Source organism: Rutidosis leptorrhynchoides, chromosome 9 (genome assembly GCF_046630445.1).
Source record: "Rutidosis leptorrhynchoides isolate AG116_Rl617_1_P2 chromosome 9, CSIRO_AGI_Rlap_v1, whole genome shotgun sequence".
NCBI lineage: Eukaryota > Viridiplantae > Streptophyta > Magnoliopsida > Asterales > Asteraceae > Rutidosis > Rutidosis leptorrhynchoides.
The window spans coordinates 8,981,595-9,001,882 of NC_092341.1; the positions used below are offsets into that span (position 1 = coordinate 8,981,595).

General features: G+C 33.3%; 2 protein-coding genes across 2 annotated transcripts; one reads left to right on the forward strand and one right to left on the reverse strand.

Annotated features, from left to right (window-relative positions):
* Positions 1–5,329: 5,329 nt before the first annotated feature.
* LOC139866025 (uncharacterized) lies at positions 5,330–13,638 on the forward strand. The gene is made up of 12 exons (XM_071854156.1): positions 5,330–5,794; positions 6,251–6,477; positions 7,564–7,631; positions 8,388–8,465; positions 8,576–8,895; positions 9,448–9,516; positions 9,590–9,678; positions 10,291–11,958; positions 12,171–12,248; positions 12,363–12,474; positions 12,819–12,869; positions 13,249–13,638. The coding sequence occupies exons 1-12, from the start codon at positions 5,444–5,446 to the stop codon at positions 13,297–13,299; spliced, it is 3,162 nt and encodes a 1,053-aa protein (XP_071710257.1). The 5' UTR covers positions 5,330–5,443; the 3' UTR covers positions 13,300–13,638.
* A 677-nt stretch (positions 13,639–14,315) lies between these two features.
* LOC139867721 (uncharacterized) lies at positions 14,316–15,071 on the reverse strand. The gene has a single exon (XM_071856084.1). The coding sequence runs from the start codon at positions 15,069–15,071 to the stop codon at positions 14,316–14,318; it is 756 nt and encodes a 251-aa protein (XP_071712185.1).
* Positions 15,072–20,288: the final 5,217 nt, after the last annotated feature.

Sequence of the window (20,288 nt, forward strand, 5' to 3'; positions counted from 1 at the left end):
TGCTAGTGCTGACGATGCTGATAATACTGACGTGCTGGTGATGCTGACGGTACTGTTGATGCTGCTTGTATAACAAGTATAGCTTGTAAATTGCGCACTATTCCTGTCAGGGTTTCACTTTATTATTTCTATCCGCCCACTACTAATTTACATTATAAAATCTCTAAAACTTTTAGAAACTACATATTCTCTGCAGAATTTTCTTCGATGAAGTTATGAATCAATACTTCATCATTTGTTGTTGTTGATATTCTTTGGTATCTATAGGGCGTATGACGTTGATGCTCGTGGGACAGATTGTGAAGTTGAGGTTTGCGGTGCGGTTGTTATTGGTGGTGGTAATGGTACTGTTGGTGTTGTTGTCGGTGATACTGTTGATGCCGGTGATGTTGCTGGTGCTTGTAACCTTTGCACCATATTCTCCAAAGCCACTACCCGAGCGCGAAGCTCGTTGACTTCTTCAATTACACCGGGATGATTGTTGGTTCGGACGAGCGGATGAATAAGATTTAGAATTTGAGATAGTATATTATCGTGACGAGATACTCTAGAAATGAGAGAGAAAATGGTGTATCGAACAGGTTCGCCGGTAAGTGCTTCAGGTTCTTCGCCAATAGGGGAATGTGGTGGATGGAAGGGATCACCTTCTTCTTGTCTCCAATGATTAAGTAGGCTACGAACTCATCCCCAATTCATCCAGAATAGGTGATGGCTGATTGGTTGATCCATTCCGGTTACACTGTCTTCGGAATTCAGGTGAATATCCATATCGGAATAGCTGTCAGAGTTTAAGGAATTTGAACTAGATACGGGATCCATCTTGTATAATTAGGGAATTGATTTTTGATATGAGATAGATTATAGGATTTAGTTTGGTATTCTCCGATACATAATTTACATATGTATATATAATACCAAAATCCCATAAATTACGGAGAAATTTTCGGAAGATGTCAGGAAAAGTTTACAGTAACCGATACGCTAAGATATGTATTAGCAGATACGCTAAGATATGAATTTTGTCTATACATTATTCATGCAATAGTTGCAGGTAAATGTGTATAGACTTAAGAATGATAAGCATGTAATTTCTGACAAGAAATGATAAGCAAAACTTTTGACATCCAGATACGGTCGATGTCCAGACTTACTAATGCATCCTAACAACTATCAGTTAGACACACTCATGCAAGACCTGGTTCGCTAGGACCAACGCTCTGATACCAACTGTGACGATCGCTCCAAATCCATATGGATGAACACGTCATTCATCGATTTCATTGCGAGGTATTTGACCTCTATATGATACGTTTTGTAAACATTGCATTCTTTTGAAAAGACACACCATAAATGAATATTTAAATCAAAGGTTTTCGACATCTGATGATTTTTACATATAGACAATCACCGTAAATAATAGTTTACAATAGTACTTCCATTGAGAATGCAGTCAAAATAAGATACATGGTGATGATTTGGTGAATGCAACGTTTCCTTGAAAAACATGCCATGTAAGACTCCATGCACATAGCTTGTCAACATATAAGCAAACAGCGAAAGACTTCTAGGGAACCTGAGAATAAACATGCTAACAAGTGTCAACACAAAGGTTGGTGAGTTCATAGTTTTAATGTTTTGCATAATCTGTACATAAAGGTGGATCACAAGATTTCAGTTGTTTCATCCAGAAACGTTTATCAAAATATTCTACAAGATTGAGCACCCTGGCAACTAAACTTAACGAATATATAATTTATACCCTTTGTATAATCATCTTAATAATACACGCAAACTAATGTGTACGCTTCTCAAATAGCATACGTCCGTTAAAAGGCTAGTGCTATAGCTCGAACGGGGATATCAAGCCCTATGGGTCCATATACTACTACTCGCGCCCACCAGTTCTTATAACTGGCAGTTACTAGTTACCAAAGCTAAGGGATTTTCGATTCAAACTCAGTGTAGAATTTAGTATGTACTTGTGTCCATTGCATTTAAAATAAAGTGCATGTATTCTCAGTCCAAAAATATAGATTGCAAAAGCAATTAAAAATGGAGCAAATGAAACTCACCTTAGCAGCACATAAAGTCGTTCACCGAAATGTGACCGAAACTAGGAATACCAAATAACCGTAGATCTCAACATAGAGAACATATGTTGGTCAATAAATGTCTATCAAGCTAGGTCAGGTCATAGTGTATCATAATCCTAATGCTCGAGATCGACATACAAAAGTTATCAAAAGTCGTTTTAAAAAGTCAACCTGACTCAATACTATAGTTGAATGATCATGGAAATTGAAACATTTTAACATTTCACATAGTTTTCCAATTCTTGTAAAATTAAACTATAGTTTTTATAAGGCTTTAAAATATGATAAAACAGTCAATTTTGACAATTGTTTAACAAAACGAGACGTGCCTTATATAAGGATTCATTTACTCGATTAGTAATATTTGAAAATCTAATTTATCAATCTTATAAACAAGTTGTTTAAATATCAATTGCAGATTCAAAAGCAATTTCAATTAATGTTAATCATAATTCAGTTGTCCATATCTTTTAATTCGTTCATCGAAATTACGCGATTTCTAAATGAAAAGTTATTGATTTTCCGCCAGCTTTCCAATAACATGCATATCATATACCTTTTATCAGTAATATATGTATTTAATTCGTGATTCATCATAAACTGTTTAATGACGAAATTTAGCATACAATCATGCATAAACATATATACTCGAGCACTAGCCATGGATACACTATTAATATATAAAAGATAAGATATGAATGCTCACATATCAATATTGTGATTCAATATAGCAGGAAAGTACATAGACGCAATAGAGATGATAAACACTAGGTTTGACTTGCAAATAATACCCGCGAACATTACCCATAACCTCCATAATTATAATCCATAGTTTCCTTAGCTCTATCCCGCTTGAAAACCTATTTTGAAAGTGACACGCTCATGACTTCGTCGTAGTATTTTATGTATAATACTAATAATATTAATACCAATACTACTAATAATACTAGGATTAATAATAATAATTAATAATAAAATAAATAAATAATTACGGTGTAATATAAGATCAGAGGAAGTGTGCAAAAAATGAACCAAAACATCGAATTTTATAGACTTGAGCCACCAAATCACACCATGCGATCGCATGGGAAATGTGAGGGGAAACCATGCGATCGCATGGCCCCTATTTCCAGCTCATGATCGTTTGTTGTTTAGCTTGTCGACATATTATTATATAATATATATAATATATTTAATTTATATAATTAATTATATATTATATTAAATTCACGTGCATAGTTGACTTGTAATTTTTGGTCTGATGACTCGTACGCTGTCACTCTACTTATGTCCCGGTTCCGGTTTCTCGAATGCATTTTCGTACGCTTAGAAAACTAGTACTTTTCGTTACGCGACGTGTACCTTTATCAAAAATTAAACTTAATCATTGATAAACTATGTCACTCGAAGTGTAGCTTTAATCAATTAAGTGTTTTGGTTATTTGCTTCTATAAATCATCGTATCGTAGTATACACATATACATATATACATTTCCATTTTGAAATAGTGTTTTACTGTAGCAAAGTTACTGTAGCAAAGTTTTTTTACGGTAGCAAATAGTGATTTTCAAAAACACTGTAGCTTTTCGGGTACTGTAGCAATTCGAAAATACTGTAGCAAATTAGTGTTTTACTGGTTCATCTTAAAATTTTTAGTTAACTTATCTAAATATCAATCAAATCAATAATCGAATGTTACTATCGTTTACTAAATAACTTGAAATCATATATATATATATATATATACGTATATACATATATATATACGTATATACATATATATATATATACGTATATACATATATATACATATATATACATATATACATATATATATACATATATACATATATATATATATATATACATATATATATATATATATATATATATATATATATATATATATATATATATTGTTCGTGAATCTTCGAGAACAGTCAAAGAATAATTGATTACATGAATATAGTTCCAAAACTTTGAGACTCAACATTACAGACTTTGCTTATCGTGTCGAAAACATTAAATCATTTAAAGATAAAGTTTAAATTTGGTCAGAAATTTTCGGGTCGTCACATTATTTATCCATTGGTTCCACTCGAGGTTGATTTTTTTGTTGTGATTTGAAAACCATTCATAACTCATAATTTGGATTTCATTAGAAACCATTGCACAAGTTAGCTTTGATTTAGAAAAAGTAGCCGCATTTCTATTTTTCCAAATCATGTAACCCACGACTCATTCGATTGCTTGCCATATTTGCAAACCGACCGGTGAGGATAACGAGTACCGTCTACCTAGGAAGGTTTATGTAAAACTAGGATTTGAGGGCATAGTTATATTCCACTAGTTAAACACACGTGACCATATATCCGATGTCGCTTTGCAATAAATAAGCGAGTTTTCAACACTCTTCAAACCATCATCGCAAACCAGGCATGGAACCGATCAAATGTCAATTCCACGCTTGTCTAATTCTACCCTAGTCGGAATCCTTTCAAGTCTAGCTCTCCAGACAAACATCTCTACCTTTAAGGGTACAAGATTATTACGAAAAGTAGCGGTGGAAGCAACAAGGTTACTTGTTTCTGCGTGAGTAATAAGGGACGTGAGTAAGTTCATCGAAAATGTACCATTCGTGCTAAGTGACCATATCCAATCTTTCCGGCCGGAGCTGCAAGGGACAAAATTAGATAAAACATTAGTAAGAATGGTGACGTCCCCTAGTAATCTCCCGAAATACCACGGGACCAACACCAATTTGTATGAGTGCAACTATCAACCCACTTAACCCGGTCAAAAATGGTGGCATTTTGATTAGTTTCGAGACAATATAATCTATTAAATTTACCTTTAAATAAAAAATTCCCGAGTCACATTTCATCCCACGACTTAGAATATATAATATATAATAATAATAATAATAATAATAATAATAATAATATAATAATAATAATAATAATAATAATAATAATAATAATAATAATAATAATATAATAATAATAAAAGTAATAATAATAATAAAAACTAGAAAAAGATAAGATAAATTGAAAAGAAGAAAAAAAAAAAAAAACTCGATAAATGGAAAAGTATCAACGTCGTAGATTGATATTTTTAACTCTCCAACAAGACGGCGTAGCTGATTTTTTATTTTTTGTTTTTTATATATCTGAGTTAAATAAAAATAAAAAGGAGTAAATAAAAATAGAAAAAACAGCAAAAAAAGTAAAAAGAAATCAAGAATTCCCAAATTCCTTCGCATCTTTTCCTTGTGACGAGTATCCAGGTTTGCAACATACCAATTCCTTCCTGTTTCCCATCCGATTAATTACATCGCCTGACGTCCGCTAATGTACGGCGGTTCCAGTAAACTCGGCCGTGGCCGCGGCGGCGGTCCTCCAATTAAACGAAACATCCACTCCACCTTCCAACCTTCTTCTGTTCAACGTCCATCCGCTACACCTCCCGGTGGTCGTTTATCCGCCGGTAGCGCTCACCGTAGCCGAAGTAATACACCTGCCGCTCCGGCTACAGTGTCAACGGCCGATGAAACTTTTAGTTTAGTTCGGAATAATCCGTTAAATTTTGGAATGATTATTAGGCTTTCACCTGTACTTATTGAAGAAATTAAGCGGCTAGAAGCGCAAGGCGGTGTGGCGAGGATTAAATTTGATTCTATTGCTAATAATCCTGCAGGAAATGTAGGTCAAATTTTATCTGAATGTTGACTGTATTACTCACTGTTTTACATATTGTTTGAAGTTTAATTTTGTGCTTAATCAACCTAGATCAGTGAAATTAACTGTTCAGTTTGTTGCCATTGGTTAAATTTCAGCCTAGAGGTCTTGTAGTTTATATTATGAATCTAATGTTCATTTGTTTAGGATCAAGGAATTTAGTTGCTAGGTTAGAACTGTATAGATTTATATATGTGTATTAGATTACATCAATGTAGCTCAGCTCTATTGCTTCTGTTATTTCGTCATTATGCCATGTTATGTAAATTTGTTCAGTTTGTTACTGGTTTGTTTCCTTTGGTGCCCCATAGCTTCTGGTGATATATTATATATTGATTCTAAGATTTATTGGTCCATGATCAGCTAAGGTTTATATGAATTGAAGTTCTTAACTTTTTTTATTTTCTTCTACTGGTTTAGATTATTGATGTTGGAGGTAAGGAGTTCAGATTCACTTCGTCGCAAGAAACTGGGGACTTGTGTGATATATACGAAGAACAACGGGGTGGTGATAATGGAGATGGATTACTTGTTGAATCTGGAGGTGCTTGGCGAAAGATAAATGTGCAACGTGAGCTAGACGAGTCAGTCAAGAACCATGTTAAAATGCGTACAGTGGAAGCAGAACGCAAACACAAATCACGCAAGTATGTTTCATATTTATATTGAGCAGTATTATGTTGGCATACACTAATGTTCCCTAACATACACGTGTGTTGCAGTTTGCTCCTAAGTGCTAAGTTATTTCTGCTTCTGACACATTCCACTCTCTGTTTTCCTTTATATGATGCGTTTATTAGCACTTACAGACTGCTTTCCTCACGAATCTCTTAATATCCTGCAATTGCTTAGAGCCATGTAACAATGTCCTTATCAATGTTCCACGACTGTAGTAACCTGAAATTTGATGTGGTTGCACCTACATTATTAAAGGCGACATATGTTATATAAGAGAAGTTAACCGGGGATACCTATGTATAATCTACATCATAGCTGTTTAACTTCCAATTAAATGGAGTTTAGTATGTGGCATTATGTCCATGTGGCCAACCTGAGTTGGTCTTTATTTCAACATAAAGATCAATACAAAGATCTAGTACAGCACGTTTTGCTATACTCCTGAATTTCATTGTTTTGTAGCCCTTACTCACACTATTTGTTGCATCTTGAACCTTCTTATCATTGCCACGAGAGTTGCAACTCTTTATTAGGGATCTAATGCTATTTTGTCACAATTCAAGCTCACATCTTGTGTTGTATGACTAATAAACAAGTTGTCAGAAACGTACACTTCAATGATTAAGTGAAGTATGCTCACCTTTTTCAAGTTCTACATAAGTTAGAGGCTAGAGCTATAGAAATAACATACACGTATAGCACCTATGATATCTTGTTGCATCTCTTAAGCAAGACTTTCTAGTGGCAATAGCTCAACTTTTGTGGTGAGCACAAATTTAATTACAGGGTGTTAGTAAAGGTATGTAGTAGAGGCTTACTATAGCTTATAAGAAATTTGGAAACACCTTTAACTTCCTTTCTGATTGTCCGTGAAAGATTGATAGAAAGTCAGGGATATTTAGGTGGTGCCTTTTTGTATATCTGTTGGGTTGGGGACTTGGGTTAGTGCTGTTAGCTTACAGTTACAGCCTTTGCCTGATTAATGTCATGTAATATGGCAACATTATCATTTTTTTTTTGAACTTATATTAATCATATGATATTTTTATTGACAGAACCGTAATTTTAGACCATGGAAATCCATCCTTGAAGAATCAAATGAAGGCCCTAGCTGCCGCCGAAGGTATCATTGTTATTCTATCATTGCTATCCCTGGTTACTCATATGTCCTTGTTAAAAATGATCATTTTTTTAAGCCTTTAGTTTATGTATGAACTATTGATGTATAACTATAGCATGAGCTGTCATCTAGGGTATACTTTGAAAACTGAATGCATTGTAATGGCTATTTGCAAGATTTTAATTATATATTGTGATTTACAACTTTCATACAATTGTAATGGAATATTGATTCAGGAAACACATATAGCGTGATTTACAACTTGTTATGCCTTTTAAACTTCATTTTGTTTCTGAACTCACTTTTTTGTAACCCACAAGAAGTATATCACGATTATCATCTCACTTTTTCGTATTTATCAGGGTTCCCTGCTGTCATCTTTATTTTCTCGTTTTTCCATTTGACAACTTGCATATGTTTCGTGAATCAAGTATTCCATGTTTTACGCTGCCAAATGTTTTATTAATCTTTAATGAAGTAGTAAACAACTATCAGAGTCGTTTAGCAATTTGTGGTTTATTCATGAAGTCGATATAATTAAAGCAGCAACTGTGAGAAAATATCATACTGTGTTGAATTGTATTTGATGAATTGAATGGGCAACTTAATTCATGAAACTTTCCTTAGTATCCACCCCTTAGTAACTTATGTTGCCAATTTAGATTTAGATATTGCTTATAACAACTTCTTAATAGTTAAGTTTTTGCTTCTTTTTTAATTTTTAATGTATTATGTATTCATTCATTCTTTTGGTCTCAGTAAATAATACATGGAAAGGGTCATACAATAAAAAGAAAGAGCCTCCTTTCAAAAAGCTGAAAGCTGAACCTTCTTCAGGTAAATAAATCGTCTGATGGTATAGTGATACGATATTACATCTGCAAAAGTAAGTTGTACTGTAAAGCTAAATTGTTGTACTCTTCATTGTTATCATGTTTCTGTTTCAGCAACAATCCCTTCTAAATCTGGTGTAAAACCTGGATTCTCTTCGTCAACTCCTTCCAAAATCAGGGCTTCGGCTTCACCACTACTTTCTACACCTGAGCAGTGTGGGGCCCCGTTGTCCCCTCTAAAAAATAGTAACATTACTAAAATACATGCAAACACAGAAGATGATAGTTTGACTCAATATAGTAAAGAAAATGCCAGCACAGGTGTTGTACAGAGTAAACCAGGAAGCAATGAAAGATTTGGAAACAAACCGAATGACTTGCAAAGTTTGCTAATTACTCTTCTCATGGATAAGCCACATGGAATGCACTTTAAGGTAAGTATGGGAATTGGTCTTGAGATGACAAGTTTAACTATTTTTTCTTGTAAAAATGGGTCAATTTGGACTGTGTTTTATCTTAAACGGGTGAAATAAAAAACTAGGTAAAAGGAGAACGTGTCAATCAAGCAGCAAATTTCTTAAAGTTTAATGCTTTCTCAGTTGTTTTTTACTTTTTATTATGAGGTTTTGATTCTGATTGTAATACTTGGTGGTGTTTTTTTATTTTTTTTACAGTCATACTGGACACATTAGTAACTTATAATTTTTTTTTTGAGAATGGAAAACAAAACGTAATCTATCCCATCCATTTTTCCATCTCTTACTGATTTCAGTGATCTTATTTGTGCGGGTTAACTTTCAGAAGAATTTTTTTTTTTTTTTTTTTTTTTTTTTTATAAATCATTTTCCTAGTACATTAAATGCTGTGTCCAATCAAATGTCTTGCATGAATTCCACTTTACCTGTCAGATGTTAACATGAATACCTGTTTTTACATTGGGTGGTTTTTTTCTATACGCTTTCATACATTCTTACCCTATCTTGTAGGCTCTGGAGACAGCTGTCGGAGAAACCTTTCCCAAATCTGTGAAGCAAATTGGGCCCATCTTGAAAAAGGTAAGTCATACTATTTATAGTTTATTACCGTGGCTCATCAAGACCTGCTGAATAACGTTGTCATCTCATTCAGATTGCTGATCTCCAAGCTCCGGGAAGATATATTTTGAAACCCGGTGTCGGGTTAGAAAGTTTCAAGAAAACTTCATCTGAAAGTGGAAGGTAGCTTCACTAATCAAAACTTGTCTCTCTTGTTGGCCTTCTTTTGTTTTTACTGAGTGTGTATTCTAAGTAAGTTGTGTTCTTGGTCCAATCTTGTTGTGAGTTCCTGTCTTACATCCACTAATAAGGCGGGTCATTTTTGCATCCTTTGGGTTCTTGTATTCATGACCATAAGGATTTACTAAATGAGATGAAGAAGTTACTTGAAATAATGACTTGAAAAAAAATCTAAACTTCAGTCATAAGTGTCAATGTGATGAAGAGCTTTATATGTTAGTTGACCTCAACATCTTGCCCATACATTAGCAATTTAAAACGGTGTGAATGAACTTGTGAAATCAATAGGACAAATGTGTTTGTGGTGTTCTTTCGATACACTATCTGGGCTGGACTAATTTAATGTAGGTTCAAATTTTGCTTTTGAGAAGTGACTGCTCATATGCTCATATATAGAAATATGTTAGTTGTTGTCTATGGTTGTGTGTTTGTATTTGATAATTTATTGAACCTTTTATGCTCCTCATGCATGATGTATTATTGTTAGTTGATAATTTATGTTGTATGTTTACAATCTGATGTTGTATAAACATTGCATGATTTTCTCTTTATCAGCTTTCTGGAGAACAATAATCACCAAATAGAAGCAGCAGCAGCACTCAAATCCAACTTTTCTTTGAAAAATGATATCGCGAAGGAATTTGATGAACCACCTCACCAAATTCCCGACCCTTATCAAGACTTAAATTCTTCTGAAAAGATTGATATCAATCATCTTTCCCCAGATGTATTAAATGACAAAAACGTTTCTCACAATAGTGACGGGCCCACAGTCAGCTCGAGCAGTAGTGATAGTGATAGTGACAGCAGTGATAGTGGAAGTGAAAGCAGAAGTCACGAAAGTAGTAGTGATAGTGAAAGTGACAGCAAACAGGGGTCTGATGAAGAGGTAGATATTATGAGTGACGATGATATACAACATAATATGGTTGATGTAAATGATGATGGTCACCCGTCTGTTTTGGTTGAGCCCGAAAAAGATATGTTTGATAACCAAGAACCTGAAATTAATGTTACTACTAACTTGTATCCTGATAAAGATGGAGATAATTATGAAGATAACACTACAGATCTTTATAATCATCACCAACAAGAGAGTGAATTTCAAGCTAGAAGATCCGAATCGAAAAATAACTTCAAAAGGGGATCTGATGAGAATAATTTCGATGAAAACGGACATGCAAAAAGATTAAAATCTGGGACCCAGGCTCAAGTAATAAGCTCTAGAGGAAGAAACTCTTATTCAGATAGTCCTATTAATGAATATGATAAAGTTGACCACCATGAATTCATTGGGAACTCTACTTCAGATTCCCCAGGCCCAGGCCCAGGCCCAAGATCATTTGATCTTAATGCACATGCAAAAGCTTCTGGTAGTATGGATTATGAAAGGGGTCCACAAGAGAATGATGTATTTTTTATGCAAAAAGATAATAAAGCCAACAAACAAATACAAGATGAAGATGGTCATTCCAAGGATAAAAGACCTCCAAAGAATTCGGGAGGTAAACATTCAGGTTCACATCAAAGGAAACATGGTAAGGAGTCTGAATTTGTGTCAATGTCACAAATTAAGGATTTAAAAAATCCGCCTGTTGTAAATGGACGTGGGCCCACACTCCGAAGAGAGGTCTCGGACTTGGAAATGGGTGAACTTCGTGAGAATTTAACTGAAGAAGCCTCCGGGGGTAAAAAGAGTTTCGAGAAACATAATTCCTTTAAGCAATCAGATAACAAATCAAGTTCAGACTACTGGAATTTGGATGAAAGTAATGGAAAGCTTGCTGGAAGAACAAGTGTAGATTCTGTAAAAGCGTCTCCATTTCAGCAGATCCAACCTAAACGGGCTGTTCATGAGGATCACGTTGACCATTTTACAAAATTTAATGGCAAGCCTGTCGCAAGAGTAGATCATGCAAAAGCTGATTCACAGCATAGTAAAGGTAGACGTCATGAGGCTGGGGCAAGCATGGGATTTGGTTCAGAAGGTTACATAGACGGTCAAAGGGAAGTGCCACCTAAGCATGAGAATCAAGCAGTTTCCATTACCACAAAAGATAAGAAAAGGCATAAGTCAAAAAATTTAGGAGAAAAAAAGAAGGATTTTTTGCCAGTAAATAAGAAGAGAGAGATGGAGCCTTTTTCAGATGATTGTATCACTTTGTATGCCAAGTACGAGAAAGAAGAACCAGAGATGAAAGGACCAATTAGGGATCATTCACAGTAAGTACCGTTTATTTCTTAATTCTTTGCTAAAGGTAGCAGTCTAAACTTATTTACGTTAAAATAGGAACTCGGGGGGGGGGGGGGGGGGGGGGGGGGGGGAGCGGGGTGGGGGGGGGGGGGTACGTTTATCTATAATAGATCAAACTGGTAAATTTGAAAAATAGCTGAACTCGCTAAAGAACATTGATGGTTGCTTTCTGTGTATTTAGGTACAAAGAGTATGTGCAGGAGTATCGTGAGAAGTTTGATATCTACTACACGTTGAACACGCTTTTAGATTCGTACAGGTGTTTGGAAATTTCAATTGATGCTTTGAATTTATCATTTCTTTGTTATCTCATTATCTGAACTGTATCCAGCTTGATATTGTTATCTAATGAGCTTTCATATTGAATGTCCAGGAACACTTTTCAAACCTTTGCTAGAGACCTTGAACTTGCTAAAGGAAGGGATAATGATAGATATAAAAAGATAGTAGAACAGTTAATGGACTCTTATCACCAGTGTGGAAAGGTAAAACCAATTTTTTTTTTTTTTTTTTTGTCAATTTAATTTAATAATAGTAGAATGTTTAATGGAATCTTATTGCAAATGCTGAATGAACAAACGTTGCTTCTGTAAGAAAATTTTAAATTTTGTGGGAAGATATATATGTTTTGTGTGAGGTTTGAATTTATGAATTTTAGGGTAAAATATGATAAGAGATGTCTAATTTTCGTTTCGTCGCTGAACTTTATATATTTATCATCATAGATTTTTTCTTTGAGAACCGTGGCATGAGGACTAACATAATTCTTGTTAACTACTAAATTTTTGTGTGCTTTAGTCTTAATTGTGAAAACATTTGATGCTTGCAGAAACATAGAAGGCTGAAGAAGATATTTATTGTGCTGCATCACGAACTGCAGGTTTGTATCTAACCACTCAATCGTTTTTCTGCATTAGATTTGCCACCGCATTTGAAAGTTGACTAATTGACAATTATTTTGAAAAATACCTGGTGTACTATACAAAATGGAGGTGGGTCTATAGTGAAATCGTTATTAATATATGAATTTGAAATTTAGCAAGAGCTGAAATCGTTATCAAAATATATATTAACATTTTTTAAAGGTAATTTCATTTATGACATTTTAAATATTCAAACTTGATGCATATCTTATAGTATTCTGTATGTCGGAAGATATTTATTTTAGAAATTCTGTCGTAACGTGCTGGTAAATGTACTTGTTTTCTTTAAGATGCAAGATGTTCCTAATTGATTGCAACCATTTATTTTGTAACCAGCATTTGAAGGAGATGATTAAAGACTTCGCTAACAAATACATGAAAGGATGATGCACAGAGCTCTCGGTAGACTTACTGGAAAAGGAAAGTTTTGAATTAGTTACAGGGCGATGGTATATAAACACTGTACATGTACTTTTAGTGTTTTTTAATTCTTTCTAATTTTGCATCTTTTCGTCAGAAATGGTTTCTTTATGGATGTAATCTTTGTAGTACACAGTTATGTAGAGCTAAGTATTTAATTAGTTTGATTGAATTCCCGGATCCAAAACTGGATCTCAAGAGCATTATTCGGTTGTACAAAGTAAAATATCCATGAACCTGGTCTTCTCTTTGGTCTTGGTTCGAGTCATGGAGTCAGCAAATAGGTTATGTAGTTTCTGAAGTAGGATCTAATGCGGTATAATTTTCATTCTCCTCTATGTAACCTTCTTTTTCGTTAGTTTAATTTTTAGTTCTCTACGAATTATGTTTCTGGAGGTTTATCCACCCAAATTTGGAGCTTACATTGCTTATGGTGTTTATTCATTTAAATTTTTGAAGTTGATATCGGGTCATGAGTCGATGTGTCAACGTACCCTGTTTTTTCTTAAAGTTCGTCATTGTTTGATTTGTACTAGCTTTATACGTGTAAAAATTATTCAAAATATTTACATGGTTCAATGTTTTTCCTCTTACAGATATTATTCATTTGATTTTTAATTTTTTTTTTTTTTTACAAAACTTACACGGACGATTTCGTGGTTTGTACCAGATTGTCATAGCTATAAGTTTTTTTAAAATTTTATAATTTTATGTTATGTTCAAGACATATAACTTACTCTTAAGTAATTAATTAAATTAATGGGCATAATCAAAGGAATAAAGAAACTTTAAATAATGCTATATCTGTCTCACTGTAATAAGTGTTCACTTTTTTTTTTTTTTTTTTTTTTTTTTGAAAAGCAACTTTTTATTAAAAATCACAAACTGTACAAGACAAATAACCTGTACAACTCAAAGCTATACAACTCGAATACTGTACAAAAATATACTTCGCAATGACTACATTATATTACAAGGGATTATTAACCTGGATCACGAAAGTTTAGATTATTCGGATGTAAAAGCCATTGATGCCATTCTATTCGACCAAAATTCGAACGGTTTGTAATCCACTCGAAGGACTTTGTTTGAATTTCGTTGATGATCTTCGGTGTAGCCCAATTGTCGTTTGTGAAAACTTTTGTATTCCTATTCTTCCAGCTAAAGTAGCCCGTCACCCATTCAATTGCTTGCCATATTTTCGATGAATGATTAGTTGAATGATTTGGTGACTCCATTAAGCTAGAACCACGAAAGATGTTGTATGCCTCCAAGATATATCTCGCATTCGCATCCCACCATTTGAAGATGCCCTCCCAAATCGAACTCGCGTGACTACATGCAAGTAAAGTGTGTTCTACGGTTTCATTTTCACTACCACACAAGGGACAAAGAGATGATTCAATTTTGATGCCTCGCTTCACTAGCTCTACTCTAGTCGGTAATCGATTTTTCATGGCCCTCCACACGAATATCCCTAATTTTTTAGGAAGGAGATTATTTCGCAACGTTTCGGGCTCGGAAGGATTACTTTCTAGCAGTAGATCATCGATAATTGAGGCGATCAATTTTGATGAGAAAACATCTTTGCCACTTGGTTTGAAGAGCCATTTGCATTCGCCATCGTTTAAACCATTGAGCGACTTGATTTTTGTTTCGATATTACGCTGCTCCCCTAAAGCCCTTCCCGTTAATGGACGTTTCCAGCACCATGAAAACACCAATTCTTCTCTGTCCATCTTCACTCTGTATGACACGTACGTTTCCTTCTGTTCACTTAATTTCTAATACACTTTTAAAAATCTTGTTAACGTCATTCTCCACTAATCAAAAATGTTTTTTTTAGACATTTTCAGATTGGTTGAAATACAAAGTGGATACTTGATACGTACATTTTAAAATTATAATGTGGACAGTTGTCGTGGAACATGTACGGAGTATTAATTTTATTTTATTAAATGATCTAAAATTTATTTATATATATACTAAATACTAATAGACAAAACACTATTTCACTATTCATCAATAGTGTCAGGGGTATTTTGGTCATTTCGTCTTTTTCTTTTTCCCAACGATAAAAGAAGCAACTTTCATAAAAGAACCAACCCTTCAATGTTACCAAAAGATGTCGAAATTTTTATTTTTTTTTTACAAAAAAATCAACTAACTTTTTTTTTTCTCTTCTCTCTTTTCTTCCTCAATGATAAAAGATGCAACTTTCATAAAATGAACAATCCTTCAATACTACCAAAAGATGTCGAAAAACATTCTTTTTTACAAAATAGATCAACTAACTTAAAAAAAAAAACTCTAAAAGAAGCAACTTTCACGAAAGGAACAACCCTTCAATGTTAGATGTCGAAAAAAATTCTTTTTTATAAAAATAGATCAAGACTTTTTTTTTAACTTGCATTCAAAACGGAGCCCCCGACGTGAAGCGAGGGCTCCACAACTAGTTGTTACTATATATTATTTTTTTAAAACTATTAAGTACATTTTGATGAATTTTTTTGACCAATTATCTATGTGAGATGAGTTTAATTACATCAAATTTTATAATTTTACGAATTGAATGTAACATACTTGGTGATTTACCAACACAAATTTCAAACTAAGAATGTTATTTGCCTGTAGCTCACTAGCTCTAATAAAAAATGAAAGCTAAAAGCTATAAATATGTTTGTGTTATAAAAGTAATAATTGGATGATAATTTTATTATTATTTTATATATTGCATAGTATATTTTTTTGAGTATAAATAGGTGTGTTGTGTTAGAGTTTATGAGAGGTATTATTTTGGTTAACACACTCTCTCTCTATAGATTTCAAATGCCACCAAACTCTCATTGTACATTTTCCTATAAATAAAAAACCAATTACTCATACCTTTTGTTCAACCCTTGTTTTCTCCGTTTTACAGTATCTCTATCTCTATATACCTTCTACAGTCAAGAACCACTAAAAAGGTAGTTATAAGCCTACCGAATTATAACACGTTATCAGCACGATTATCTCAACATTTATACTAAATATGGTTGGCTCTGCCACCTAACTAATATATGGTCGGTTATACCACCTAAATGATATATGGTCGACACTGTCGCCTAATTTACATTTATGTTATCTAACATTTATTTAAGTATACTAACATTTACATTTATGTTATCTAACATTTATTTATGTATACTAACATTTACATTTATGTTATCTAACATTTATTTATGTATACTAACATTTACATTTATGTTATCTAACATTTATTTATGTATACTAACATTTACATTTATGTTATCTAACATTTATTTATGTATACTAACATTTACAGTTATGTTCACTAACATTTATATTTATGTTATATATGGCCGGTTATACCGCCTGAATTATATTTTCTGTAATATACCGCCTGAATTATATTTTCTGTAATCTAACTCTTATTAACTTCACTAACATTTATATTTATGTTAATAAGACCTCATGATTGTACGCAACACGTCATTTGACAACACGGTACTTTATGTACGCAACACGTCATTTGACAACACGGTACCATGGGTCGAGATTAATTCCGATCAATACGAATACGATGGGGTCTTTATATGTTATCTAACATTTATGATTACTTATGCAATTAATCATTATTTATTTCATGCATACTAATGTTTATTCTTAAATTTATAATCTTAAAAGTTAAAATAAATAAAAAAGTAGTTTGTATTTTTATTAAAAGTAAATCTTAAAAGTTAAAATAGAAAAAGTAGTTTGTATTTTTATTAAAAGTAAATCTTAAAAGTTAAAAATAGAAAAAGTAGTTTGTATTTTTATTAAAAGTAAATCTTAAAGGTTAAAATAAGAAAAATATATTATAATGATATATATTATAACTTAATATATATTATAATAATATCATTAATAATATAATATGAACCTATATTCTCTTATGATATTATTATTTGTAATCATACCATTATTCATTTGTTTGCTACTTATGAATCTAAACTAATTCTAATTTCATGTTGTTATTTGTCTATGAAAAAAAAAATTATTATGATTATGATTATGATTATGATTTATGTTGTTCATCTTTCTGAAAATAGAAAATGTCAAACTTATCAAAGCTTGAGTTTGATGCCTTAGACGTATCGGGAACAAACTACACATCATGGGTTATGGACGTAGAAATAAATCTTGGATCATTGGGTATTCTAGAAACTTTAAAAGAAAATAATACTTGTTCCGATCAAGATAAATTAAAATCAATTGCTTTTATTCGCAAACATATTGATACCACCTTAAAACATATGTTTCTCACTATCAAAGATCCACATGTTTTATGGGAAAGTATCAAGAGTAGATTCGATAATCAAAAGGAAATATTACTCCCGGCTGCGAGGGAAGAATGGAGAAATCTAAGGTTCCAAGATTTCAAAAAGGTAAGTGAATACAGCTCGGCCATGTTCAAGATCCGTTCAAAGCTTCAATTCTGTGGTCAAGAAATAAGTGATGCTGATATGATGGAGAAAACTTTCTCCACAATGCATTCTGCAAACATAACTGTGCAAGAAAATTTAAGATTGCAGAATTATAAAACTTTTTCCAAACTTCAAACTTATCTCTTAGTTGCAGAAGTTAATAAAGAATTACTGATGAAAAATCAAGAATCTCGTCCTACCGGTGCGCTAGCATTTACTGAAGCTAATGCTATTAACAATAATAATAATAAAAGAAGAAATGCACATGGACGAGGGCGTGGACAAGGTCGTAGCCATATTGGCCAAAACCATCATCATGGAAATTACCATAACAATAATAAAAATCATAACTATGTTCGAAATCACCCTTATGGTAATGGTCGTGGTGGTGGTCGTGGTCGTGGTGGTCGTAGTCGTGGACAAAGTAATAATAATCCACAAAATTATAAAATCCAAACACCATACAATCCCACAAATCACAATGTTGAAGAAGGCTCTTCAAAGAATGTTGAAGATTCTTGTTACCGATGTGGTAAAATTGGCCACTGGTCTAAAAACTGCCGAACAAATCAGCATTCTGTTAAACGGTATCAAGAATCCCTAAAGGGAAAAAGAAAAGAAGCAAATCTTGTGGATGACCTTGATACAAAAATCACTGAGCCAACTTGTGACTACTTTAATGAATAAATTTCTAATATCTATATATATAGATATCCTATTATATGTTCTCGTTAAATAAATGGTTGTAGATTTTCAATCTACACCATATCTAGTTTACTACATATTTCCTTATTATGTGCTATCGTTTGTAACATGTTTTGAATGTAATATATTGATGAATTATGTACTCATTATTTGTTTCTCATATTTTTTTTTGAAGTTCATGATGTATACTGCCGGAGTAAAAAATCAATCAAATGGTGGAGATATTTGTATTGCAGACAGTGGTGCCACTCACACCATACTCAAATCTAAAAAGTATTTCACAGACTTGAAAGCAACGGAAGGAACTATACATACTATATCAGGTCCTGTGGACTTAATAAAAGGAATGGGAAAGGCAAAATTCATGTTACCAAATGGTACGAATTTTCTGATAAATAACGCCTTATTTTCTCCCATGTCAAAGAGAAATTTGTTAAGTTTCTCCGACATATACCAAAATGGATATGATTATCAGTCAGTGACAACAGAAAATGAAAAATATTTAAGTATCACTGATAAGAATCGTGTAATTGAAAAACTACCAAGACTTCATTCTGGTTTACATTATACACATATAAATGTACCTGAAGTAAATGTGGTAGTTAAAGAAAAATCATGTGATCCTGTAATGATCAGTTTGTGGCATGAGAGATTAGGCCACCCAGGATCAACAATGATGAAAAGAATAATACAAAATACACATGGACATCCATTGGCGGATCAAAGGATCCCTCATGATGCACTTATCCCATGTACATCATGCTCACTTGGAAAATTGATAATAAGACCATCACCTCTTAAGGTTGAAAAAGAATCACCAATGTTTCTTGAAAGAATTCAAGGTGATATATGTGGACCAATTCATCCACCATGTGGACCATTTAGATATTTTATGGTCCTAATAGACGCATCTAGTAGATGGTCTCATGTTTGTCTATTATCAAGTAGAAACATGGCATTTGCAAAATTTCTTGCTCAAATTATTAAATTGAGAGCACATTTCCCTGATTATACTATTAAAAGGGTAAGGCTGGATAATGCTGGTGAGTTTACATCTCAAGCATTTAATGATTTTTGCATGTCTATTGGGATTGTTGTTGAACATCCTGTTGCTCATGTGCATACACAAAATGGTTTAGCTGAATCACTAATTAAACGATTGCAGTTAATAGCTAGACCATTGATAATGAGAACAAAACTCCCAGTATCGGTATGGGGTCATGCAATTTTACATGCTGCATCATTAATTCGCATTAGACCAAGTGCAAGTCATACATATTCTCCTTTACAACTTGCTTTTGGCCATCAGCCAAATATTTCCCATCTTAGAACATTTGGTTGTGCGGTTTATGTTCCTATCGCACCACCACAACGCACTGAAATGGGTCCTCAAAGAAGGATGGGAATATATGTTGGATACGAAACATCTTCAATCATAAGATATATTGAACCCATGACGGGTGATGTTTTTACAGCACGTTTTGCTGATTGTCACTTTAATGAAACATTGTTCCCTAGATTAGGGGGAGAAATAAAAAATAAAGAAAATGATGTTTCATGGTATGAACCTCAATTAATGTATCTTGATCCTCGTACAAAAGAATGCGAGACCGAAGTTCAAAAAATAATGCATATGCAAGAACTTGCGAATAAATTGCCTGATGCATTTACAGATACAAAAAGAGTAACTAAATCATATATACCAGCAGTAAATGCTCCAGCTTGAATTGAAATTCCAAAAGCTGACAATAAAATCACTCATGAGTCTTTGCCACGCCTGAA

Coding starts and splice junctions, on each gene's coding strand:
- LOC139866025 (XM_071854156.1), top strand. CDS start 5,444: ATGTACGGCGGTTCCAGTAAACTCGGCCGTGGCCGCGGCGGCGGTCCT. Junction 8,466..8,575: donor GAAAGCTGAACCTTCTTCAG/GTAAATAAATCG, acceptor TTTCTGTTTCAG/CAACAATCCCTTCTAAATCT. Junction 8,896..9,447: donor CACATGGAATGCACTTTAAG/GTAAGTATGGGA, acceptor CCTATCTTGTAG/GCTCTGGAGACAGCTGTCGG.
- LOC139867721 (XM_071856084.1), bottom strand. CDS start 15,071: ATGGACAGAGAAGAATTGGTGTTTTCATGGTGCTGGAAACGTCCATTA.